A 22,357-nucleotide genomic window follows, 5' to 3' on the forward strand; every position below is an offset into this window, starting at 1 on the left:
CAGACAGGTACAATGACAAACTCTGCACTTCGCTGCGCAACCAGTAGTAGTGCAGTCCTGATATATGCCGAAGCTGGACATTGACTGTAGATATGTTTGGACCGCGAGACACCAGCTGTTAGAGAACATGATGCAAATTGCACCCAAGGAACACCCAGGTACGTGGAAAGCTGTGGAGAAGCGATCCTAGCACCTACTTGACAAATAGTGACACAGATATTTCGTGTGCATTTTAAACGTTTGTAACATTGAAATACATTTTAAAGATTTTTAAAAAGTTTGATTCAGTGGGGAAAATAGTCAAACTCATGTAAAAATGAGGGTACAGGATGTAATTGCGTCTCATTATTATCACATCATGGAATCTCAACTCCTAGACCTATACAGTATAACTGTGATAAATAATAAAGATAATCGTGCCTTCTTGACCATGTATTGTGAAATTTAAACTTGAAATGCAGTGTAACCTGTTTATTTTTGTACTTTGAAATAATCTAATAGGCTAGTCTCTCATACAAATCAATGTTTCGTTATTTTGAGACAGGGGCACGATGATACGTACTAGGTACGTTTTTTAAGTAAGGGCCGTTTTTAAATTTCTTCGTTCCAGCACTGCGATTGGCATTTTCGACATTTGCGCTGTGTATGTGCATCTATTGGTAAGACATAGCCAGAAATTAGAGAAAAATCGGCCGTGTTTACATCCGGTTTCAAGCATTCAAAATGGTGCCGCCAATTGAGACTGCCGCCGACTGTGAAGTGAGCGCTGTAATTAGATTTTTAAGAGCTAAAGGTGTGAAAGCTATTGAATATCATCGGCAGATTAGTAAAGTGTATGGCGAGAACATTATGAGTGACGGAATGGTACGCAAGTAGGTAAGGGCATTTTAATACGGCCCCACCAACGTTCATGATGAGCAAAGGACTGGTTGTCATCATGGGTACGGGGACAGTAATGACGCCGCCCAGTGCGTTACTCATCATGAACGTTCGTGGTACCGTATTTCAATTCCCATATCCACTTGCATACAATTATGACACTCATAATGTTCTCGCCATACACTTCACTAATCTGTCGATGATTTTTAATGGCTTTCACACCTTAAGCTCTTAAAAATCTAATTACAGCGCGCACTTCACAGTCGGCGGCAGTCTCAATTGGCGGCACCATTTTAAATGCTTGAAACCGGATGTAAACACGGCCGATTTTTCTCGAATTTCCAGGTATGTCTTACCAATAGATGCACATACACAGCGCAAATGTCGAAAATGCCAATCGCAGTGCTGGAACGAAGAAATTTAAAAACGGCCCTTACTTAAAAAACGTACCTAGCATGTAACCTGAATGTGTGTAAAAGATTATTGTAGAAAGAAATTAGATGAATTGTTATCATTATAATTTAAGATGGGGACGCCACCTAGATGCGTGTTTGAACCCAAATATGAGCGAAGGATGAGTGTAGAATTGAGTGTGATGCCTTGTTTCTTTGCAAGTACAGTTAAAAATCCCCAATGAATGATTATAGACGGTTTGGTCCATTTTTACACCATTAAAAAGTTCCTGGTTTTCTGAATATTTATCTGTGAACATAATAACAAGGTGTACTTTATCACATGTACCAAACTGTAAAATTGAATACCTAACGTGTAATAATAACCATTTAACGTTAACCAACGATTTATTTCATTACACTACTTACTGGGCAATCAATCATCAAACATCCACGTTACAATGGAAACCCAGCAATGCACCCATACAACTTGTCGTGAAAACCTGTAATATTAATTACACATTTTCACCGTAAATCCCACAAATTGTCAACGTTAGCTTATAGGTGAGTACTAATAGAATTTACACCAAATTTATTCCGTATTTACTCATATTCACACAATCATAAATAACGAAAGCCGGCACTTCCCCGTTGACAACGGATCGTGTCGGACCTTCATCAGACTATATTTCATCCTCGCTCTTTAACCTTTTTCAAAAGTGGCGATGCGTTGCGGACCCTTTATCTACCGGTGGTCATTAGATATGACCCCGCATCCTCAGGTATGTGCCTGTGACGTGCTGGTGATGTGATAAGGACCTCCTGTGCTGCTATTGCTATCAGCCAGTCCGTAAAACACAACAATATGGTATTCGAAGACATTTTAAAAATAAATTATGTAGGCTAATCTACATTTGAATCTTTTCATTTTTACATGGTTTTATTTTATTTTCAGATGGCTTTTTCCTATAGTTTCCGTGCCATGATTAGCGAGTTGCTTTGTTTTATAGCACAAATGGTTTTTGCACACATTAATTCAGCTTAAATTAACTAAGTGGAAATGCAGAGGTTAAATAAGTTGTTATAATATATCTTTTTACAGGGATACACCATCAGCTACCACAAATTTATTGACATTGCAATACATTTACTACAACCATGTATCGTACCGATAACATGTTCTTAGAATGTATTTATTTATTTATAAACGGTTGCACCATTTTTACAGAAAAATACAATTATTATAATTATAATATGTTTTGGCTTACTTAAACGTTGTAAGGAATTTTGCCTACTTACAGGATAATCCCACAGAGATGTAATACAAATTTCCAACCAAGGTGAAATAAATTAACAAATTTATAAGAAACAAGTTATCTTTTAAAGTTAAAACTCTTTACTAACTATCATTCTCTAACTATTTCTCTAACTATCATTGGACAATCCTTCTGAATAAAGGACAATTCATTGAAAAATCCCTCAGAGGGTTTCTAAATACACCACAGAGGGGGGTTTTAACCATCTATTCAACTATGTGAGCGCCATATAAGTAGAGGTTTCAGTCGATGTAATCGAAGGAAATTTTAATCCGTCTTTCATCAAATATGGATAACAAGGAGAAGTTGCATGATACGTGCTTGTCAGTTGGAGATTTACTCGTCCCACTTCGCCGCGATAGATAAGGAAGGTAAACTCTATGTATTATTCACCAGAGGGCCCTGGCTAGAGGGAGTGTCTATATCATTGTCCAGAGAGAGCTTTTGTGAGAGAGGGTAGAGTGAGAGCGAGTGGGAGACCAGATCGGTTTAGGAGAACCATTGAGTGATGTGTGGCAAGTGTAGAATGATGTATTTGCGGTTTCTTTCAGACTGATAAATCGATCACTGTATATCCTCACCGCTACAGACGTATGGCTATACTTCTTTTCACACTTGTTTATTTTGCAGTTTTTGATCCAAACAGAAAGCAGTATATTGTAAACATTACACTTAATTTGTATTAAATTAACTGTTATTTGTTCGAGTGAGCCACCCGCAGAACTTAAGCCATTAGTATGAGAACTCTTATCACACACAGGCAGAAGCCCATATGAGAATTTCTCTATTTGTATAATTTAATTAAGTTCCTATAAAGATTGATATCATATTTTTTTGTTTTTATTTTAATCTCAAAACTAAAACGTTTATAACAATATATAACGTTTACTAGTGGCTTGTAGGGGCAATAGCCCCTATTATTCTAGTTAGTATTTTGTACAAATTATTAGTCTCATGGGTTATCCTCTACTTTGAATTATTGTTTAACATTTTTATTTGTTATAACATGTATGATAGTTAGTCATTACATAGCTGCATAAAGCATTTTGTTGTCTGCTCTGTTTAAAAAAAATCCAAAGGACTGTTCATGCAGTGTGTTTATAATATAAACTTTCTAATCATAATACAACTAAGGAACATGTTCAATAGTAATTTTCATGACTATTAATTAAATATATATAAATGTCTTTGAATATATACAAATTCACTTCGAAAAAACACATAGAGGTAATGTCATCCTCCAAATTGTAAAATGCAAAATCACCCGGCTAAAAGTAACATAAAGTTGACCACTGGGTAAACACTGTTTTTTTTTATATATAATTGCCAACTTTTGTGAAGGTTTGTCCTTGCGCTTTATTTATAGAAACAGCGATTTTTTAAGAGAAAATTTAAACTCGAATTGGTTGATATTAGTTTTATTTTTGGCATGAAAAATATGTTCCCTTTGCCTACTCCAGTAATTCCTTCTAACTTGACACTATTTTCGGACATGGCTAACACAACCAATCGTACTCCATTAACTAATTTAGACCCTTAAAATTGGGAATAAGTATATTTAAGCTTTATAATAGTATACACAGTAAAAAAACAATAACAATCAAATCAAAACAAATACATACTAATTTGACAGTTACAATCAGGTGATCTTTTGTTTGCAATCCGAGTGACGTCAGAATATGACGGGAATAGCACACCTATGTTTTTTCCTTCCACCATGCACAGTACATAATACAAATTACCATATGCTGTAAATAAAGTTAAACCACATGTTTTAAAGTAAACAAAGTAGACATGACTTAGATTCCCGTGCTATTTAAATGTGAATTAATTTATTCCGTAATAACCTTTTGGTGCATAATTAAGAAAAATGAATAGTTTTCCTTCAAAATTCACGTCAAGACCTTTAAAATAAGACCCCTCCCATCCTTCTACGGCCATCCAGTAACTCACAATTTCTTTACAAAAATTTGACTTACGGAATTATATATATAGATAACGATATAAGTCCAAGGTTTACTCCGAATTTATTGACGTAAATAACAGGTGAATGTTTATATAGATTTTTATTCAACATTACACTCCCAACACTTTTCTTTATATTAGTGATAGATATTTGTTATATTTATTCTGAAAAAGTATTTAGAGAGCTTTCTCTAGATATAGTTCTCAAGATATGGTTCAAAGTACATTACTTAGAGCTTTTACTTTTTTTTTCAAGAAAAGACTGTAAAGGTGGTAATGCACTGAATAATGATTAATACAGGTATATGGTAATAATGATTACAGGTATATGTCAAACTTTAAGTTACCTCATCAGTTTTAATTTTGGATCCTAGACTTTTTTAGAGTATGGTATTCCTTTAAATTCACGTCCATATTTAAACCCTTAACTTGAGATGATGATCAGGAAAACGTATCGATTCTGTCCAAGTCCAAGGTAGAAGCGCGAGATAGGAATGTCGACGGCAACGTGGATTGAATTGAATCAAAATCTGATCTCCTTGGATTTCCTTGTTGTTTTTTCAAGGTTTAGCTGAAGATGTTTTTTCATATTTAACTTCACTAAACTAAGGATTATTTAGGGATAACTTATGTTGGATAACTGGTTGGGTAACAATATAAGATTTTGCATGAATATAAACTACTTCCTGTTTATACTTGCCATTGGTTAAAAATAGTTTAAACTAGTTTATACCTGTTTTAATTGTATACTTCCATAGTGTACACTTAGAGTGACTATGCAACTCAGCTATTAATTAATAAAGAAATTAAATAAAGACATAATCAACGTCATGTGGACCATTGTTGTATAATAATTCGTTTTAAAATAGCAAATAGCCCACCATTTCGATTTTATGTTAATGAAAAATATCTATTTTTCATCTAAAACTTTACATATGGTAAATATTTTAGCATCATATCCCTACGCCCAATAAACGTGACGATGAGACTACTTAACCACTTTATTATTTAAAAATTTGGTCTCATTTCATCTCCATTTTTGTTTTCAAGACAGCACTAATTCCCAATATGGAGGTAATATTGTCAGGTCAAAATAAATTCATCGATAATTTTCTAATAAAATTAAGCTTTCTACATTAATTACTCGACTAACCACTAGATAATAAAAGCATAAATTTAAACCGGGCCCTATCAATATAAGCTCGTTAGAGACAGAGGCCATCGCACTTTCCTGATGAGCTGCATTCCTCAATAACGAGTTAGTAATTACCTTCACTAGTAATTATTAGCACCTCTTGTTAGGTAATTAAACTAGCGTGTTTATGTTCATGAGTACTTTATTACGTTCAGTGCTGTGTAGTAATGCTTAGTATTTGATTTATCTGTCTGCGCGAAGATTACTTAATTAGCGTATAACAGTAGAGGTGAAGGCTTCCGGTACTGGTCAAGGGATATCATAATGTTGTTTGTTTCACATTTTATTTTTTCTTCAACATTTTAAAATTAATAAAGTAATAAAGTACATGGAGAACTATAATGAATTATATTATATACCGCTTCAACCTTCACTTCTGTCTTATCAACCATTAAAGTCTCCAATCTCCCCCTTAACTTCAGTCATATCAACCATTAAAGTATCCAGTTTCCACCTTAATTTCAGTCATATCACCCATTAAAGTATCTAGCTTAAGCCTTAGTTTCTGTTATATCCACTGATAAAGTCTACAGTTTCCTCATTAACTTCAGTCATATCTTTACCTCAGTTATATCCACCGTTAAAGTCTACAGTTTCCACATTAACTTCAGTCATGTCAACCGTTAAAGTCTCCAGTTTCCACTTTAACTTCATTCATATCAACCATTAAAGTGTTAAGCTTAAGCCTTAACTTCAGTTATATCAACCAATAAAGTCTCCAGTTTCAACCTTAACTTCAATCATATCAACCATATAAAAGTCTACAGCTTAAGCCTTAACTTCAGTTATATCTACCGTTAAAGTCTCCAGTTTCCACGTTAACTTCAGTCATATCAACCATTAAAGTCTCCAGCTTAAGCATTAATTTCAGTTATATCCACCAAAGAGAGTCTCCAGTTTCCACCTTACCTTCAGTCATATCAGCCATTAAAGTCTCCAGTTTAAGCCTTTACTTCACTTATATCCACTGTTAAGGTCTGCAGTTTCCACCTTAACTTCCGTCATATCAACCATTTAAGTCTCCAGTCTCCATCTTCAGTTAAGTTCATCGTTGTAGTTACGGTCTTATCGCTGTGCTCGCACCTCATCCTTCTGCTCACTACACTAGTTTTAGCGTGTATATCCATAAGTGTTAAACTCAGAGGCAAACTATGAAATAGAAAATAACTTTATCCGCCGCTGACGCCACGATCCTTGACATTATTTTTTTTTTGTTCAATTGATAATAGATAAATTCAATATTATAGTAAAAAAAATTAGTTTTTTTTATTAATTTGCTAAGGAGAATTGTATGAACCAAGAAGTCCCTGTTCTATCGAATTGGACAGTTTTTGTTGTATTTATTAAAGCTACATTTATTTGAATCGTCTTGACATAACCCATTTACTAGCTTTCAACAAATATTTAGGATATTTTACTCTAAGGTATGGTACAGTTTTTAGCCAATTTAATGAAAACATACATTTTTTATTGTTTAATAAACCGTAACAGCACAGTTAAATATAGGCCTACCTAATATTTATTCGTACGACATAAGGCATGATAAATATTGTTCTGGATAGTCAATCCGTCTATGTGCTTTGTCACATTATCTCCCTTAAACGATACGTTATTAAAACATATATAATTTAAATAATGAATTTATCTATGTAAACAAAAACATACAAAGCAAAATAGTTTAAATAATACATCAGAATACACTCACTAATCCATAAGTTATTTTACTGGCGATAAAGCTCTCCCAGAAATACAACCATCAAAGCGTGTGGCTAAGATGCCACTTACTTGTCGCTTTTGACAACCAATAGATTTAACAAAATATAAGCTACCAACAAGACATAATTTAGCCTCGCTATGGCTCGAGGAGGCCCATAAAATGTTGTATAAATTGGACAGCCCGCCAGAAAGCTGGGTAATATTCAATATGGGGACGCGGTCCGCTACCGGTGGTAATCCTGCGCTTTACGTCGTCGTTAGCGCGCGCACGCGGTCACGCCGGCAACCGCGCGGGTTAGGAAGCATGAGCTTTGTCCATGTAGCTGTATTTACATATGATGACAATACTGGTGCGATGACAATGACACCCAACTCTTATAATCCCAGGGGAAACGATGCCCCATTTGCTTCATTATGTATATGTAAATAAGTTTGTGTAAATCAAATATCTTAATAAATGCGTAAGTTTGAAAATGTCTATATGTAAATGTCTGTGGGTTTTTTAAAATATTTTGCACGATTTATGTAAATATATCCTTTGCTTATACTGTAATAAGCTTAGTGTACTGTAATATTGCCGTGTTTCCCGTTGGACAAAATTGAAGAAAAGTTGTTTTTGAGACAAAAGATTATGAATAGATAAGAAAACCCGTATTATTAGTTTCTTTCATTTATAACATTAGAAATAGTAAGTTATGTAATGGTATGATGGATGAAGGTTGAATATGGTTTGACAAATTAATCACATCTGTTGAAAATCGTACTGTTGTACCATGGACTAACAAACACAAGTAGACTTCCCATCCCATTGTAAATTTTGAAGCTCGTTTTTCGTGTCTAGTTCATTTCCGGTAACACGGGTTGCTAGTGTCGACGAAATTTTGTTTCTACTATTTTAGAGTTAATTTCATGATTTGTGCTTTACTTATATAACTAGAGGTACAGTTATCGTTTATGATTATGTGGTATTATTTGGTTAAACGGGGTTTTAAATTACTGAAATAACAAGAAACAAATTGTAAAATAAACTCGACCTCTACAGTGCACCGGATAGAACCAACGATAAAATTGGCTTCAGCTGTTCCATGAGGATGGAAAATCTACTAAGGAAGTATGTTTTATCTATGGTACTACTAAATTTGAAACGCATTTCTATTTGTGTCAGGTAAATTTTATCGGTGTTGGGCTCCAACAACTAGTATACCCTTTAAAGGAAAACGTTAGAGTGCATTAACATGTAAAAGCGAAATCTTATATTATATAGGCAACATATCGTACCAAAAAGCTAATGTTTGTTTCTAGGACATTATGCTATAGCCCAGGATCACATTACTTTAGGCTAGACCTAGGGGTCACGGCATTATCACTTGGAAAAATAAAATGGTGATTTCGTGGAATTTGAACCCAGGACCAAAGTCCCACTCTCTACCAATAGACCAGCTTGCTGCCAACAAAATACAACTACATCCACACGTATTATAAATCTTGGTATACTTCACAGATTTACAATATTGAATACGATGCGATGAATATCCTGTTATCAAAGCTCTACACTTGTATTATTCCTCTCAGTTTCGAGACTAAAGGTTTGACAAGTTCTAAGTACACAGACTACCACATGACTACAGCTACATTCCTACAAATCCTGTATCCTGAGACTGATCCTTCTACGGCAGACAGCACGGCGACGACTCTCCACTCACCAGACGTGAAGACTCCTCTCATTCCGATCTTCCGAGATTCTTTCTTTCCTCGAATCATATCTTCCTGGATTTTCTTTTTGTTGGAAATGTCATAGATTGTTAAGCCTTTTTTGAGTAATGCTCATTAGTAACTCGCCTTCATACGTTTCACCGCGGAGTAACTGAGATTTCACAGATACGTGTCATGATTTGTTTAACATACTAGGACGGTTTATTTACTTTTATATTTGTTATAATTGCTGCTTATTTAATATTTAGATAATTGTTTTATGTAGACTTAAGAAGATGTTACCCCCAGCTGCTCATTTAAGCCTCTACTAAATACTGTACCGTCAGTATCAAATTCATATCAGGGAGGTGAGCCGGTGGCTCAGTTAGAAGTGCCACAGACTTCGGCCCAAGGCAACGATGTCGTAGGTTCGGATCCTGGTACCTGATTTTACTTTTTGTCAGTACAGTTCACCCATGTCTGCTGGAGATCTTCCACATAAAACCTCAGTCACTCATATGAACAGGCAAATGCAAGGTTAAGAGGCCACCAGCCTACAAAGGTTAAAAAGTACAACAATGAATCTCCCAAATGCTAGCGGATGAATTCGGAGGCTCGAAATACCTTCAAAAGACATAAATAGTATTCAAAAATATGCCTTCTGAACAATTGAGTTCATAGTCTTGTTAGAGCCACGCAATGGCTCAAATGGGGAGGGACCTTCTTGGTTTTAAATTATATTATAGTATGCCTTACTCCACAAGTTTACATTCCACCCAGCCATATTCAATGGCATTCCTAATTTCCGTTGGATGAAATTCTAAGACATAATGCTATCTTGAAACATCTCATTACTTCACTTGTAACACTAATTATGAACTTTCTTAGTAACACTCTTTGCTTGCAACACTCTCATTATAAATATATGTTTATCTTAATTTTGAAGATTGAATTTCTTACTTAACAAAAGAAGGTATTCAATAATATTTATTACAGATGCCACTACATCTTTTCCTGTCTTTTCAATTTTAATTTCCAGCGTTCCATACGTATTTTTACGCCAACCACTTTGAACCTTTGCATGGATGGTTGTATACTCTTCTATTTACTATAAACAATACTCTACTATCTTCAAGATCCTTTGTGAAAATGTGTCAGCGCTTGAATAATTTGCTTTTGGATTTAATTTTAATTTGCAATCAAACTGTCTATATTTTTAAATACGATTTGTACAATGCCAGCGAGATCGATTATTGAGCTATGTAGCTCACTTAGGAAACATAAACCATACAACATACACTACTATAAGCCAGATCTGTATTTTTACAGATTCTTCAAATGACTGACACAATTCCAAGATGGCGGACCATATGTTCGCGAAGAACCCGAGCTTTGAGTTCAATGAGCCTAGAACACGGTGTATACCTGACCCTGAGGATGATAACCTATGTAAGTTAATATTTTATAGAATCGATTATTGTAATAATCTATAATCTATAGTTTGATAATACTATTTATAAAGTTGAAAAACTCATCTTGAACCTTCTTCTTTTAATGACTTATTGAGCTCTTAAACGAGGTGAAAATTGAATCACAATCAATAGTTATCATGATTTGTTTCAACATACAGTATACCGTTGTGGATGACTTTTGGTATTATAAAATGAAAGAGGCGTTTTCTTTGGCGTCCTTTTTAGTAAGTCTAGATTATTCGACAAGTTTAAAATAAAGTTGTTGTAAGTAAATGCAGCAGAATTCTGGATAGGCTCTCTGGTGAAATTAATTGTCAGTTTCCAGTTAAATTTAGTATCCAGCGTTAGAAATACAGTGCTGCAAGCTCTGCCTAAAAAAAACTTTACTCAATAAGGTTATGCCAGGGTTTAAGAAGGGGAATGAGTGCTTGTTTATAACCAATGTAAAACATGGTTCAATTATGATACAATTATTGGTTTAATGGGGTAAAATTGAAAGAACTTTCTCATGCATTAATCTGCTATAGTATTAGTACCTCATTACTTTCTCACTAAATTTGCCTAAATATCATTATGGATATGTATGAAACTGATGTATTGTATCCTTTTTTTATTAAGAGGGTAGTTATACTATACATCATAAACTATACGCATCATTGTAAACAACATCATCTTATATATTCCTATTTAAACCAAGCAGATGGGATTTCAACCGAGTTAGTTAACACCAATTACAATAGCAATGTCTTTACATAAACATCGTCCTATCAAAGGAAAATAACAGTGACTTTAGTTGAGCTTGAACTACTAGTTGAACTACCTAGGACAGTTAAATAATGTATAGTATAAATTTACATACATCATGTATTGCCTGCGGGTTTATTTTGAGTTTCCAACCCATGTATCTAGACATATTCAAGACCCCGCTAGAGATTGTGCCAAGGTCAGAGTGGGGTGCTGCAGACCCCTACACCCTGGACCTGTCTACACATCCCCTACCTCACATCTTCATGCTGCTGATGTACACGAGGACTGGGGTGTGTCGCGGAGACAACTACTGTGCTAGAATACTGCGGGAGGTGCAGCAAGAACATATGCTGAAGAGGAACTTACCTGACATACAATGGAAGTGCGTGAGACCTAGTCGTAACTCCGAAATGCACTGCTCTGAAACTCATTTTTCAGCAGTGCCTTCCGTAGCAGGCCTCACATTTCCTACTGTCACGGAGCAGTTCCTTAAACATTTAATTATTTTAGAAGCAGGGCATTCTAATTTTGTTTTAACAGTTCCTTAGCATTTAATTTTTTTCAAATTAGTGAATTATAATTCTTTTTGGAGCAGTTCATTCGCATTTAATTATTTCCAAAGTAGTGAATTCTTCTTTTTGGAGCAGTTCCTTAGCATTTAATTCTTTTCGAAGTAGTATATTCTAATTATTTTTTGAGCAGTTCCTTAGCAGCGCATTCTTTTCGGAGCAGTTCTTTAGAAGTGAATTTTTTTCGGAGTAAATCCTTAGTAATATATTATTTTTGGAGCAGTTGTTGTTTGGAGTGAGACCACATGCTGGTAAAAAAAGTCCACAATTGAGTGAAAGGAAAACATTAGACGAAAATACTGTAATTGACAAAGATATGTGATTCAATATTATTGCTTCGTTAGTTCTTGTCACATTCAAAGAACAATTTACAATGGTCTAAATGGTTTAAGGCATATTGTTTTGTGCTAATAATTAACAATTATTGTACTGAATGTTATAAAGCAAAATTAAGCTACCACGCTGTTTAATATGATTTTGATTTTGATAATTAACGCGTGACAATTACAAATTAATTATTTTTTGCTTTTATTATGTTTTGCAGTTTTTCAAAATAAAACACTTAAGTTTTTCCTGTAAATCCATTACATTCATTAAAATTTTACTATATTTAAAAAGTAAGATATTTGGTGTTTGCTATGTTATGCTATATTATACAGGTGAGGTAATGTTATGTTCTTTGTTTAGTTTCATGATTGGAGGGAACGGTAAAGTTTACGAGGGAAGGGGATGGAAATACTCCGCTACAAAGGACTCAGAGAACATGTCCTGGGATTGGAAATCATTCGACGTCGCTTACATTTGCAGCAAAGAGGGTGTGTATATTGGCGATATTGATATTCAAACTACTGTCATTTGGAAAAATCTACTTAGGATTGGTCATTTCAAGTAACTGGTGTAATTTTATTGGTGAATTATTTCAAACGATCCATTTTTCAAACACGTGCCTGGTGACTCCATCGGTAGCGCTGTGAACCGGGAAAACAACGCAGCAATGTAGTGGATTAGGTTCCCAGGTCACTTTAAATTTATCAGTTAATTTTATTTTGGTTTTAGAATTGATTTAGTTTATTTTAGGAAACTCTTACTGTATCGACTTGCCAATTTCTTGTATTGACTTGGCCTGTTCCATGCAAAGCGCCTTGAGGGCCATATAGACAGAAAATGATGGCTAAATAACGTAAGAAAGAGGCTTTAAATGAGCAGGATATCGTTTGAAAACCTAAAACGTCATAACCAAAATATTTCGACTTCAAATTACTCAACATTTATATCCCATTATTATAACTCAGTTCTGTTACGTACATTGGTGGGGAGCGAGCTGGCGTAGTGGTTAGACGCGGGACTTCAGTCCCTGAGGTCCCGGGTTCGATACCCGCCAAGTCACCAATGGATTTTATCATAGATTAAACATATTTTATCCAAGTGATAATGCCGCAACCCCTAGGTCTAGCCTGAAGTAATGTGAAAAACAATCCCATGCTCGTGCCTAAAAAACGTACATTGAATCCTGTTTTATGGCTTTCACAATCCTATTTATAAATCTTATACATAATATTCTCAAATATTTACAAACTTATTTTAAACAACCATATGATTTTTTAGATGATTAAGCTATCTAACTCAATCTTACAATCTTTTAGAAATGACAAACAAACAAACTTGTAATTGTGTGAATCGTTTACTCCGAAGAAAACTTTTTTACTCTTAGGTAAACCACAACTCCATCAATTTTAATCTAAGTTAAACATATATATATATATAACTGCGTATATTGGAGATGGTGATGAATAGTTTTTAAATATAAACTATTTCAGAGGATGTTACAAAACAAATGAAGAACGCCGCTAGCAAACTGGTCAGGCTTGGTATTCAGTTAAACATGCTGGTTCGAGACTTCGTAGTCCTGGACGATATGATCTTCAGACCTGAGGACTATCCTAAACCAGAGGGGAAAAACATGAAGCTGTATACACGACTTTAATTGCAACCCGTTTATTGTAGATGTTTTATTTCATTTTTTAAACTAAGATTTTTATAACCTTACTTTACACGTATTATGTGTACATATTTAAAACATATTAATTAAAAAGATCGATTAAAATAAAGAAACAATATAATTTCTATACGTTAACATAGAAAAAAATACAAACTACTGGAATATGTTAAATAGAATTTCAATAGCTTAAACTATACAAAATATTTGACTAAAAAATATTTGACTAAAATTTCAAAAACAACAATATGTTAATAATTTAGTCCTAATTTAGTTAATAATTTAGCTATAAAATTCTATCCTCACTCACCTATTACATAAAAAAAAAAAACTAAGAACTTTGCTGGACTTAGTGAAAAGCATTTCAACCAAGCCTTTAACAAAATATATTTTAATTGTTTTAGTAAAATATGTTTTTTATATCCCTAGTTTTTAATAATTTCACCCTCAATCCACAAGATTTCATAGATGGTATATAACTCATAATATCAAGAGGAATGTGTAAAATAATTGTAGATTAATCTGGTCCAATCACTTGAAACTGACTTTTATCACCTTTAAACTCTTGCACATCAACGTTTAGTTCTATGAATCACTGCAGGTATGTGACTCTTGCCTCGTCGGTAGTTTGAGAATCATTGAAAATCATTGATCTCTGGTTCTTTTTCTGGCTTCACATATCTTTTGTCCAACTCAAAAAATCTGTATTTAGCCTCTATATAATTGCCTTGCATACCAAACATGAATAAAGTGAAAGTAGGATCCAGCATTGAGAAGGCTGGGTTCAAATCATCTGAAATACATATAAAATCTCTTGTACAATATTTTTCAGAAACCATTATTTGGAACGCTATTATAAGGTTTACATTAATACTGTACTGTAAATTAATAATAAGTTTCCTTAATGATAAGTGTCTTTAGTACCACTTATAAAACAAATTAATATAATTGATATTTCGCTATAAAATCTTACATGATTTTAAACTATTCAAGGTTATTTTGTTAAAAGAAAATGTAACGGAAAAATATTCTTGGCAAATAAATTTGTAGCTTAGGTCAAAGTAAATCCTTTATTCATTCACCATTACGATTTCATTAATCTTTACCATGGTAACTCGTGCTAAGACATTATCTATCATATATATTTTAGAGGCGACAGTTCAATGTTATTTTAAAGTTGGAAAATATTGAGCCTAATTAGGTAAGATGTATTACAACTAGGAAAACAATTTTTGTCCCACTACGGACCAAGTTTTCGGTAGTCATTACTTTTCTGGGTCCCCAATAAATTTTTCGGCTTCCATGTCCGAAGGTAGCTGGTTCGATCCATAACAGTCAATTCTGGATCCAGTTGCGATGCACTCAATTAGTTATTAAGCTATCTTATAAAAGGTTGATGTTAGGTAGTAACAAAACCAGGGTTTGGACCGTTGCCATAAAAAAACAACACAGTTACTCACTTCTCCAGTCCCCAATGTAGGCAATGTCCAGCCTCGCCTTTTCTGTATTTAAACCCTTTGGAGTCTCCAACTTAGGGCAAGACTTGCAGTACCACCCTCTTCCCTCGTACACCCTCCCGTCACAACCAACCAGAAAACTGGGGAAGAAGAATAAAATTATGGATTAATGTTAAAGTGTGATAGGATGATGATAAAATCGTGATGAGTGTGTAGTTATTTCATACGGTATATTTGAAGAGCCATTTTTTCTCTTCCGCGTCCACTCTCCGATGCAAAGCACGGGTTTTTTATATTATATATATATTATATAGTATCATATCTACAGCTATGATGTACTAGCTGAATGTAATCAAATTCTTTACTTGTACTGTATATCGCTGTATCCCTGTTGCAGCTGTTTTCTCTGAATCTCCCGCACAGTTCTCTCGCACTCCTCAGGGTTTACGCAGGGGGTTGTATCAGTGTTGAGTGTAGCGACGATGTTGCCCACGATCCCTCCCTGGGCCTCCCCAAGGGTCCGAGGGGGCAAAGCCCCCCACTCCTCCCTCGGCACGATCTGGAGGTTGAGGATAACCTGGGGAATAATGAGTTTAAAATTATCTGCAGAATATGCATTGAGTGCTAAAATCTGTAACTCGGAAAATTATCAATAACTGATAATGTTATTAAAAACTCTTCCAAATATCCCCCGGGTTTAAATAGTAATCTTAACCTTAGAAGAAACAAGGAGATGGTACCATCAAATTTAGAACTGGCAATATAATTTGTTTAGTGCAACTTAGGTTTAAATAAGAGTTATAGGCCTACTATATTTTTTGTCGTGACAATCACCACCTCTCCCGTTTGTCCTGCAGTATAGAATTATCTGCTTAATAGTATAAACTCCAAAGAATATTTCAAATTAATAAATATTTTACCTATTCTAAATTCAATAGAAAATGAATTCTGATAAATTTATAATTTGTACTGTGTACCTACCCATAGTTTGTAAGTATCTTTCAAGATCAATCTAACTATTATTGTAGAAACTGACATAAAATAAAAGACGTCAAAAAATAAAATAAAGAAGTTAATCAACATCTACGTATTTAGAGGTTAACAGTATGTTCAATATATGTTTGAGTTTCCAATTTGAAAAAAGAGCTTTAACTAAATAAATTTAAAAAAAATCTACTTAGCATGCTGGTTTTACTTTTTACGATTGAAATGAGAATAATATAATTATAATTTTACAATTCGTATACAGGGTTAGGCAAACGTCTGGAGCCCCCCAGTTAACTTTTTATATTCTCAGCACATATTTACAACATAAGAAATTGCACTTTTCCATCAAAGTCACAACGTTGCCCCAGCCCCCGAAATGGGGTATTTTGGGGGCAGCCCCAAATTTTCAAATGTAAACACCTATCATGTGACTTCTCATTTTAAAGGGTTTATCAAGAGAAATTGAATGGTGCAAACCAGAGGTCAATATCAGATCAACACCAAACCACTGAGGTTACTGTGAGGTTATAGTAGATCGGGTGCTGGGTCCGAGCCCGCCAGGGGTATCTGGGGATCTATCGCTCTGGTTATCTCTGGTTTCCCAGCAATGGGTAAGGCCTCGATCGGGTAGTGGTGTAAATGGGAGGTTGGGGTTCCCCCCGTCAGCGTGCTGACGGTCCCCTTCCTCCTGGCTATTGATGGCGGGTTCTGCCTGTCAGGGATTAGATAGGTCCCGAGTGTTGCTTGCACTAAATGCGTCGGGGCGCTCTACCATGGACCTCTAGGTCCTGACCTAGTGGAACCCAGGTGGAGTGACGCTTAAACAAGCAGCCGGAATCCCTGGTTAGGATTGAGGGGCAACCCTCCTTCCGAAGGGTCTGCTTCGGCAGCCGGCGAGCCTGATGACCTTAAGTCATCCGCCCATGATGTGCTAAAGGTTGATGCGTAAGCTTCGGCCTACATCATGGGGCCCGGGTATGTCCTAAAGGATAGGTACCGGGTATGCAGTCAGGGGGCTTCGGCTCTCATGACAAATAATGTAATAATGTAGAGGTCAATATCAATATATTATCAATATATTAACTGGGGGGTTCCAGACTTTTGCCTAACCCTGTAGTATGTTTATTACTGTATTTTGAAAATCTATTTTTATTATGTCTCATCTATATTTATTTGACAAAGCATAATTATACTTTTTTATGACGATTATTTACTGTTTTGTTACAAGTGCTTGCTTTTATTGTTAGTTTTATATTCATCACACCCTTGAACAGTTTAAGTTTATTAGTTCACGACGACTTAGCTATATTATATTGATCATAATCATCACTTACCGGGTAGTAGCCATCATCTCTTGATTTCACAGCAAATCTATCCGCATCAAAAAGCTCAATATCGGAGGTCATTATCACTATCACGACTAAATAATATGTTGGAATGGGAGGGGATAGAGTTGAGCGTTGAGATTCATATCTCAAATCATCCAGTAGTTCAAACAATAACTAATGTTTGCTTGAGTTTTCAACGTGTTCATCTTTTTAAGTTTATAACTCTTCATTGTGCTCTTTGTCACTGATTTCCCAGTGTTAAATGAAATATTGTTTTCTATAGTTTAATCATAACCGATCAAGAGAGAGTTATATGGTTATATTTCAAACTAAACTGTATTTTTAAAGTTTAGTGTATTTTACAAGAAAGTCGGGGTTTATTTCAGGGGTTGGTACACACATGCCATAACATGCCCCCAGGCCTTAACGAGTACGTTTTTTCCGTTTCATAAGGTATTGGGCAATACAAAACAAGTCATCTTGTTACAGCAAACATCAGAAATAAATCTATTCTACAGTAACCTAATATACGTAATGGTTTTCACTCATCACAAAACCGCAATCACCACGTAACTGTAATGGCTAAGATAAACAACACCCAAAATATCAATTTTTCATCTCGGACTTTTGCAAACACCTGCAATAAACTCAAAAACAATCCTATGTCCCAAACTGGGGCAGCCACAACTTGGGTATAATGAAGACATAGGCCTCCACCACTTTATCAGCCAGTGGGTGGTGCCCCCCTCTAATAGCCCCCTGTCGGGCCCCCGTCATTATGCCGTGTGTCTCCCCCGGCCCCGGGCCTCGTACGTTTGGTTTCGTACAAAATTATACCACCATCGGGTGTGGTTGCGTATCCGCTACCAGCGTAACCGGCGGATGTCTTTAGTAGGGGAAAATTTGTGAGGATCGCTTTCACTTGGATCATTTTTACGTATTCAGTTTCATAATGTATAAATACGTTTCTTACTTATATATGTTGATTAGTATAGTTTTCTACGGCTAAGCATGATTTGTTATCATTTCCTTAAAACAATTTGTTACATAGCCTGCAGAAAGTCCTAGGAAAGAATTTTCCTGAGTCATGATTATATTTTTTGTAAGATCTGTTATAATATCAGTTCAAGATATACAGAATAATAAAGCAAATATAAACTAGGGAAGCCCTTGTTTGTATAAAATTGTATGGTATCACATTTTTTTAATCTTTACCATACAACCTTTTACTTTAGGAGGAATGTAAAAGGATACATAGTAAAAATGCAAGAATAATGCAGTAAAAATACGTTAAAATACAGAGTCTGCTAAAATACACAATATATTTCTTAATTTTAGATGGCTAAGCAGAAACACATTTCTTTACCTATGCTCGACGTAGTAAATATAGAGTTGAGAGCTTATATATCTCAAAATATTATAGGCCTAAGCTAAAAACTATACCATAATATTCAACCAGCAGGCGACTTTTTTTACTTTCTTCATTTTAAACAGCAATATGTAATGTATACACCTTTCAAAATGTAGACTGTAAAAAAAGCTGTACCTTATTATAAAGTAAAGGCATCATTCACAGATTGGACGCAAGCCAAAATAACAGTTCCAAGAAGGAGCTACACGAAGACAACCGTTGTAATACATATTTCACCGATAACCGACCGCCAACAATACAACAACAATGTCTTGTAATGTCAGGTTGATCAGCTGATTGTTGATAACGATGTTATCATTGTTCGTGCACGTTGTTCTTTTATCACGACAAGCCACGTTTCCGATACGTGATAAGATTGTTGGAATCCTTCCATCCCGTGTTTTCATCATTTTATTACCATTCCTTGCAAGAATAACTTAGTGGTCCATAGTTGTATTGATTCTTTACTCTAGTTTGAGTTGTAATTACTTTTAGTATTTTTTATGGAATATCGTACGTGTGGGGCTTCATTGAAAGGATATAATAGGTACAAGATAAAACAAAAAGTGTTAGAAAAATAAAATAGAGTTTATATTTTATTGACTAATGCACGTATCCTTTATTAAGTGAAGCCTTAGATTTTTAATCCCCACTTTAAAGTTGTCACCAGCTCTTAAATCGAAATTGACGTATATGTATCGAGTCACCGACAGATTGCGCTGATATAAATTACTAATTTCTGTCGAATATGTGTACATTTTAACAACAAAAACACTGATATGACATCTTGTTGTAAGCTATACCATCTTTTACACCACTTTAGATAGCTCAGTACAAATAATGAATTAGAAAATATAATGTTATAAACTAGCACTCACTGTAAGTGGCTCACTCAACCATGTTCATTTGGAGAAAAATCGCAAAAAAATCATGGAAAACAGCTCGTCCATTTTATATATGGGAAGTCTACTTCAGTTCCCGTCAATAGTATTACGTTCACTGCGACACAAAATAAATTGTTGTACAGTAATTATATAAGGAAATTTTTAGCGGCTTATTGTACACTTGTGGAAATCTCATTAAAATACAAATAAAAATAAATTTTCTTATTCTTCCTAGTAAATATACCCTCCTACTGAACTTCACAAGTTGAAATTAACTAGTTGAAATTAGTGCATTCCAGAAGAACTCTTCAAAGTTAAAATCTATCGAAGACAGTATAATGCATTTAAACCATTATTTATTACTATACCAATGATCCGGAGGCTAACAACATGAACAAAATGTAGACTCACATTACCTAGGGTGTAAAAATAATACATAACAATCCGCCAATCTGTAGAGTTCCCAGCGACCGCGAGTAGATCACGCTACATTCCAGCAAAGATTGCCTCACACAGCTGAGGCACTCCGATAATAACGCAACTTCTGAAATTGACACTTAGCCTTCGATTACGCATCCCCTATCTAGCTTCAGGAATTAATTCTACTCTTGCTCGTATTAGACACTACTGACCTTTGTAATTCCTTTCCCACCGAGAGCGTTCTTCGGGTCCCTTGGTGGGGGAATATATAACAGACTGTGTGTGTAGCATATACAATCGTGACAAATAACTATCTTCTGAGATCACTTGGAAAAGAATAAGTGGTGATTATTCTAATCGTAATATTTACTGAAAAAACTACTGGGAAACGTGAAATTGTAATAAAACCAGTTCATGGGTGATAGTTACAGTATGACAATTATCAAAGAGTACTCATTAGGTACTCACGAGTTTAAATAAAGATTGAACATAATTCCTTATGGATTTATTCTGCTTTTGGATCAGCTGAAGATAATTTCAATAATATTTCACCCAGTCCGGGCGTTTCTTTGTTAACTGATTGTTCTTGTTATTTTAAGTAGTTTAAATCAATTTGATTTAGTAGAATTATTAAGTTGCTTGAACCATTGCTTGAACTCTAATCTTATGACAAAAGAAATCAAATGTACCCTCAAATAAGAGATAATTATTTAGTAGACATCAGTGATCTACACATCACACACATGAGATTTTGCAATAGTAAACGTCCACTAACTACTCAAAATCAATGACTTAAGCACTGACATAACATTGGCAAGTTGAAGTCAGGACTTGTGCAGTTATTTGAACGAGTCACAACCTGCTATTGTTACAATTTGAATATCAAGTTCATCAAGTCAAAGACCTAACACAACTTCAATGTAACTACAGAAGAGTTCTTTGGTTCAAACGATGGAAAGTAAGATCCAAAAATTTCCAACTCCAAGACTCACGGATGACCTCAAGTTTTATTGTTCCTAATGGGTTTTAATAACAGAAATCATCTCTTAGCTGGTTGTAAGCTTCTAATCATTACAACACGTAGCGAGACAGTGATGCAGTGATCATTGATGCAGTGATGCACCGAGGTCAAAGATCACTGATTTGTCACCGTTGGATTGCATTGGGGTGATTATCCCCTTAGCCTCAAATCACTGAGCCGCCCTCCACTTACCTAGGACTTCTGACCCAAGCAAAAATGCGTACAAAATCTGCAACAAGTTGAGTTCCGATTGTCTGTGTTTCTTGGTAGTTAGCGAGCTGTGGTTTAACGTTTGGTTGTGAGTGAATAGGAATTTCGTTTGAATTTTTCAAAACTGAGAAGTCACTAAGAAGTTCTCTCTTTAATGTGGATAGTTTGGTCCAATTTCTATATTTTTACATCAAAATGGAAGAATTTCTAGAGATAATAACTGTTGTTATATTTGAACATAAATATGGATTTGTAATATGAAATTCTCGATTTTCCTTGTTAATGTTTCAACCTCAATATTATTTTATTGTAATGAACAAGCGTTTGAAAATATATTTTCAACTTTATTTTGTTGTACTAGCGAAATATTTTGTATGATGAGCATGTGAATCAAAGTGAGAATAACATGTAAATTAAATTTATTATGTATAAAATTTTATTGTATCCTATTTTATTTTTATTACACCTATACTTCAATTTATGCTTTAAATTAAAATGAGTTCAATAAATATTTCTAAATCATTAAACGTTTAAATAAAAAAAATTTTAACTTTTTTTTATTTTAACATATAATTATACGAAAATCCAAATAGCTGTTACATTGAAAATTACGAAAACGAGAAATAGATGTCAAACAACGTTCAAACTAGTAAAGAAACACACGCAGATGCTAGAGTTGTGAATATCACTGAGCTGGTCA

General features: G+C 34.7%; 2 protein-coding genes across 2 annotated transcripts; one reads left to right on the forward strand and one right to left on the reverse strand.

Annotated features, from left to right (window-relative positions):
- The first annotated feature begins 10,488 nt into the window (after positions 1-10,488).
- LOC128987040 (peptidoglycan recognition protein-like) lies at positions 10,489-14,353 on the forward strand. Its single transcript, XM_054407702.1, has 4 exons — positions 10,489-10,604; positions 11,537-11,756; positions 12,631-12,758; positions 13,761-14,353. The coding sequence occupies exons 1-4, from the start codon at positions 10,514-10,516 to the stop codon at positions 13,925-13,927; spliced, it is 606 nt and encodes a 201-aa protein (XP_054263677.1). The 5' UTR covers positions 10,489-10,513; the 3' UTR covers positions 13,928-14,353.
- On the reverse strand, positions 14,105-17,855 carry LOC128987041 (peptidoglycan-recognition protein SB2-like). Its single transcript, XM_054407704.1, has 4 exons — positions 17,718-17,855; positions 15,762-15,973; positions 15,400-15,536; positions 14,105-14,732 (listed from the first exon to the last, which is right to left on the reverse strand). The coding sequence occupies exons 1-4, from the start codon at positions 17,787-17,789 to the stop codon at positions 14,575-14,577; spliced, it is 579 nt and encodes a 192-aa protein (XP_054263679.1). The 5' UTR covers positions 17,790-17,855; the 3' UTR covers positions 14,105-14,574.
- Positions 17,856-22,357: the final 4,502 nt, after the last annotated feature.

Source organism: Macrosteles quadrilineatus, unplaced genomic scaffold, assembly GCF_028750875.1.
Source record: "Macrosteles quadrilineatus isolate MER2022 unplaced genomic scaffold, UCM_ALF_1.0 Scaffold_2__2_contigs__length_208266976, whole genome shotgun sequence".
Lineage (NCBI taxonomy): Eukaryota > Metazoa > Arthropoda > Insecta > Hemiptera > Cicadellidae > Macrosteles > Macrosteles quadrilineatus.

Excerpts from the sequence above, each read along its gene's own strand:
- LOC128987041 (XM_054407704.1), bottom strand. The coding sequence starts at position 17,789 with ATGACCTCCGATATTGAGCTTTTTGATGCGGATAGATTTGCTGTGAAA. Across the intron at positions 15,974-17,717 it reads GAGATGATGGCTACTACCCG|GTTATCCTCAACCTCCAGAT; the intron begins GTAAGTGATGAT and ends ATTATTCCCCAG. Across the intron at positions 14,733-15,399 it reads CTACATTGGGGACTGGAGAA|ATGATTTGAACCCAGCCTTC; the intron begins GTGAGTAACTGT and ends TATGTATTTCAG.
- LOC128987040 (XM_054407702.1), top strand. The coding sequence starts at position 10,514 with ATGGCGGACCATATGTTCGCGAAGAACCCGAGCTTTGAGTTCAATGAG. Across the intron at positions 10,605-11,536 it reads CCCTGAGGATGATAACCTAT|ACATATTCAAGACCCCGCTA; the intron begins GTAAGTTAATAT and ends CCATGTATCTAG. Across the intron at positions 11,757-12,630 it reads TTACCTGACATACAATGGAA|TTTCATGATTGGAGGGAACG; the intron begins GTGCGTGAGACC and ends TTCTTTGTTTAG.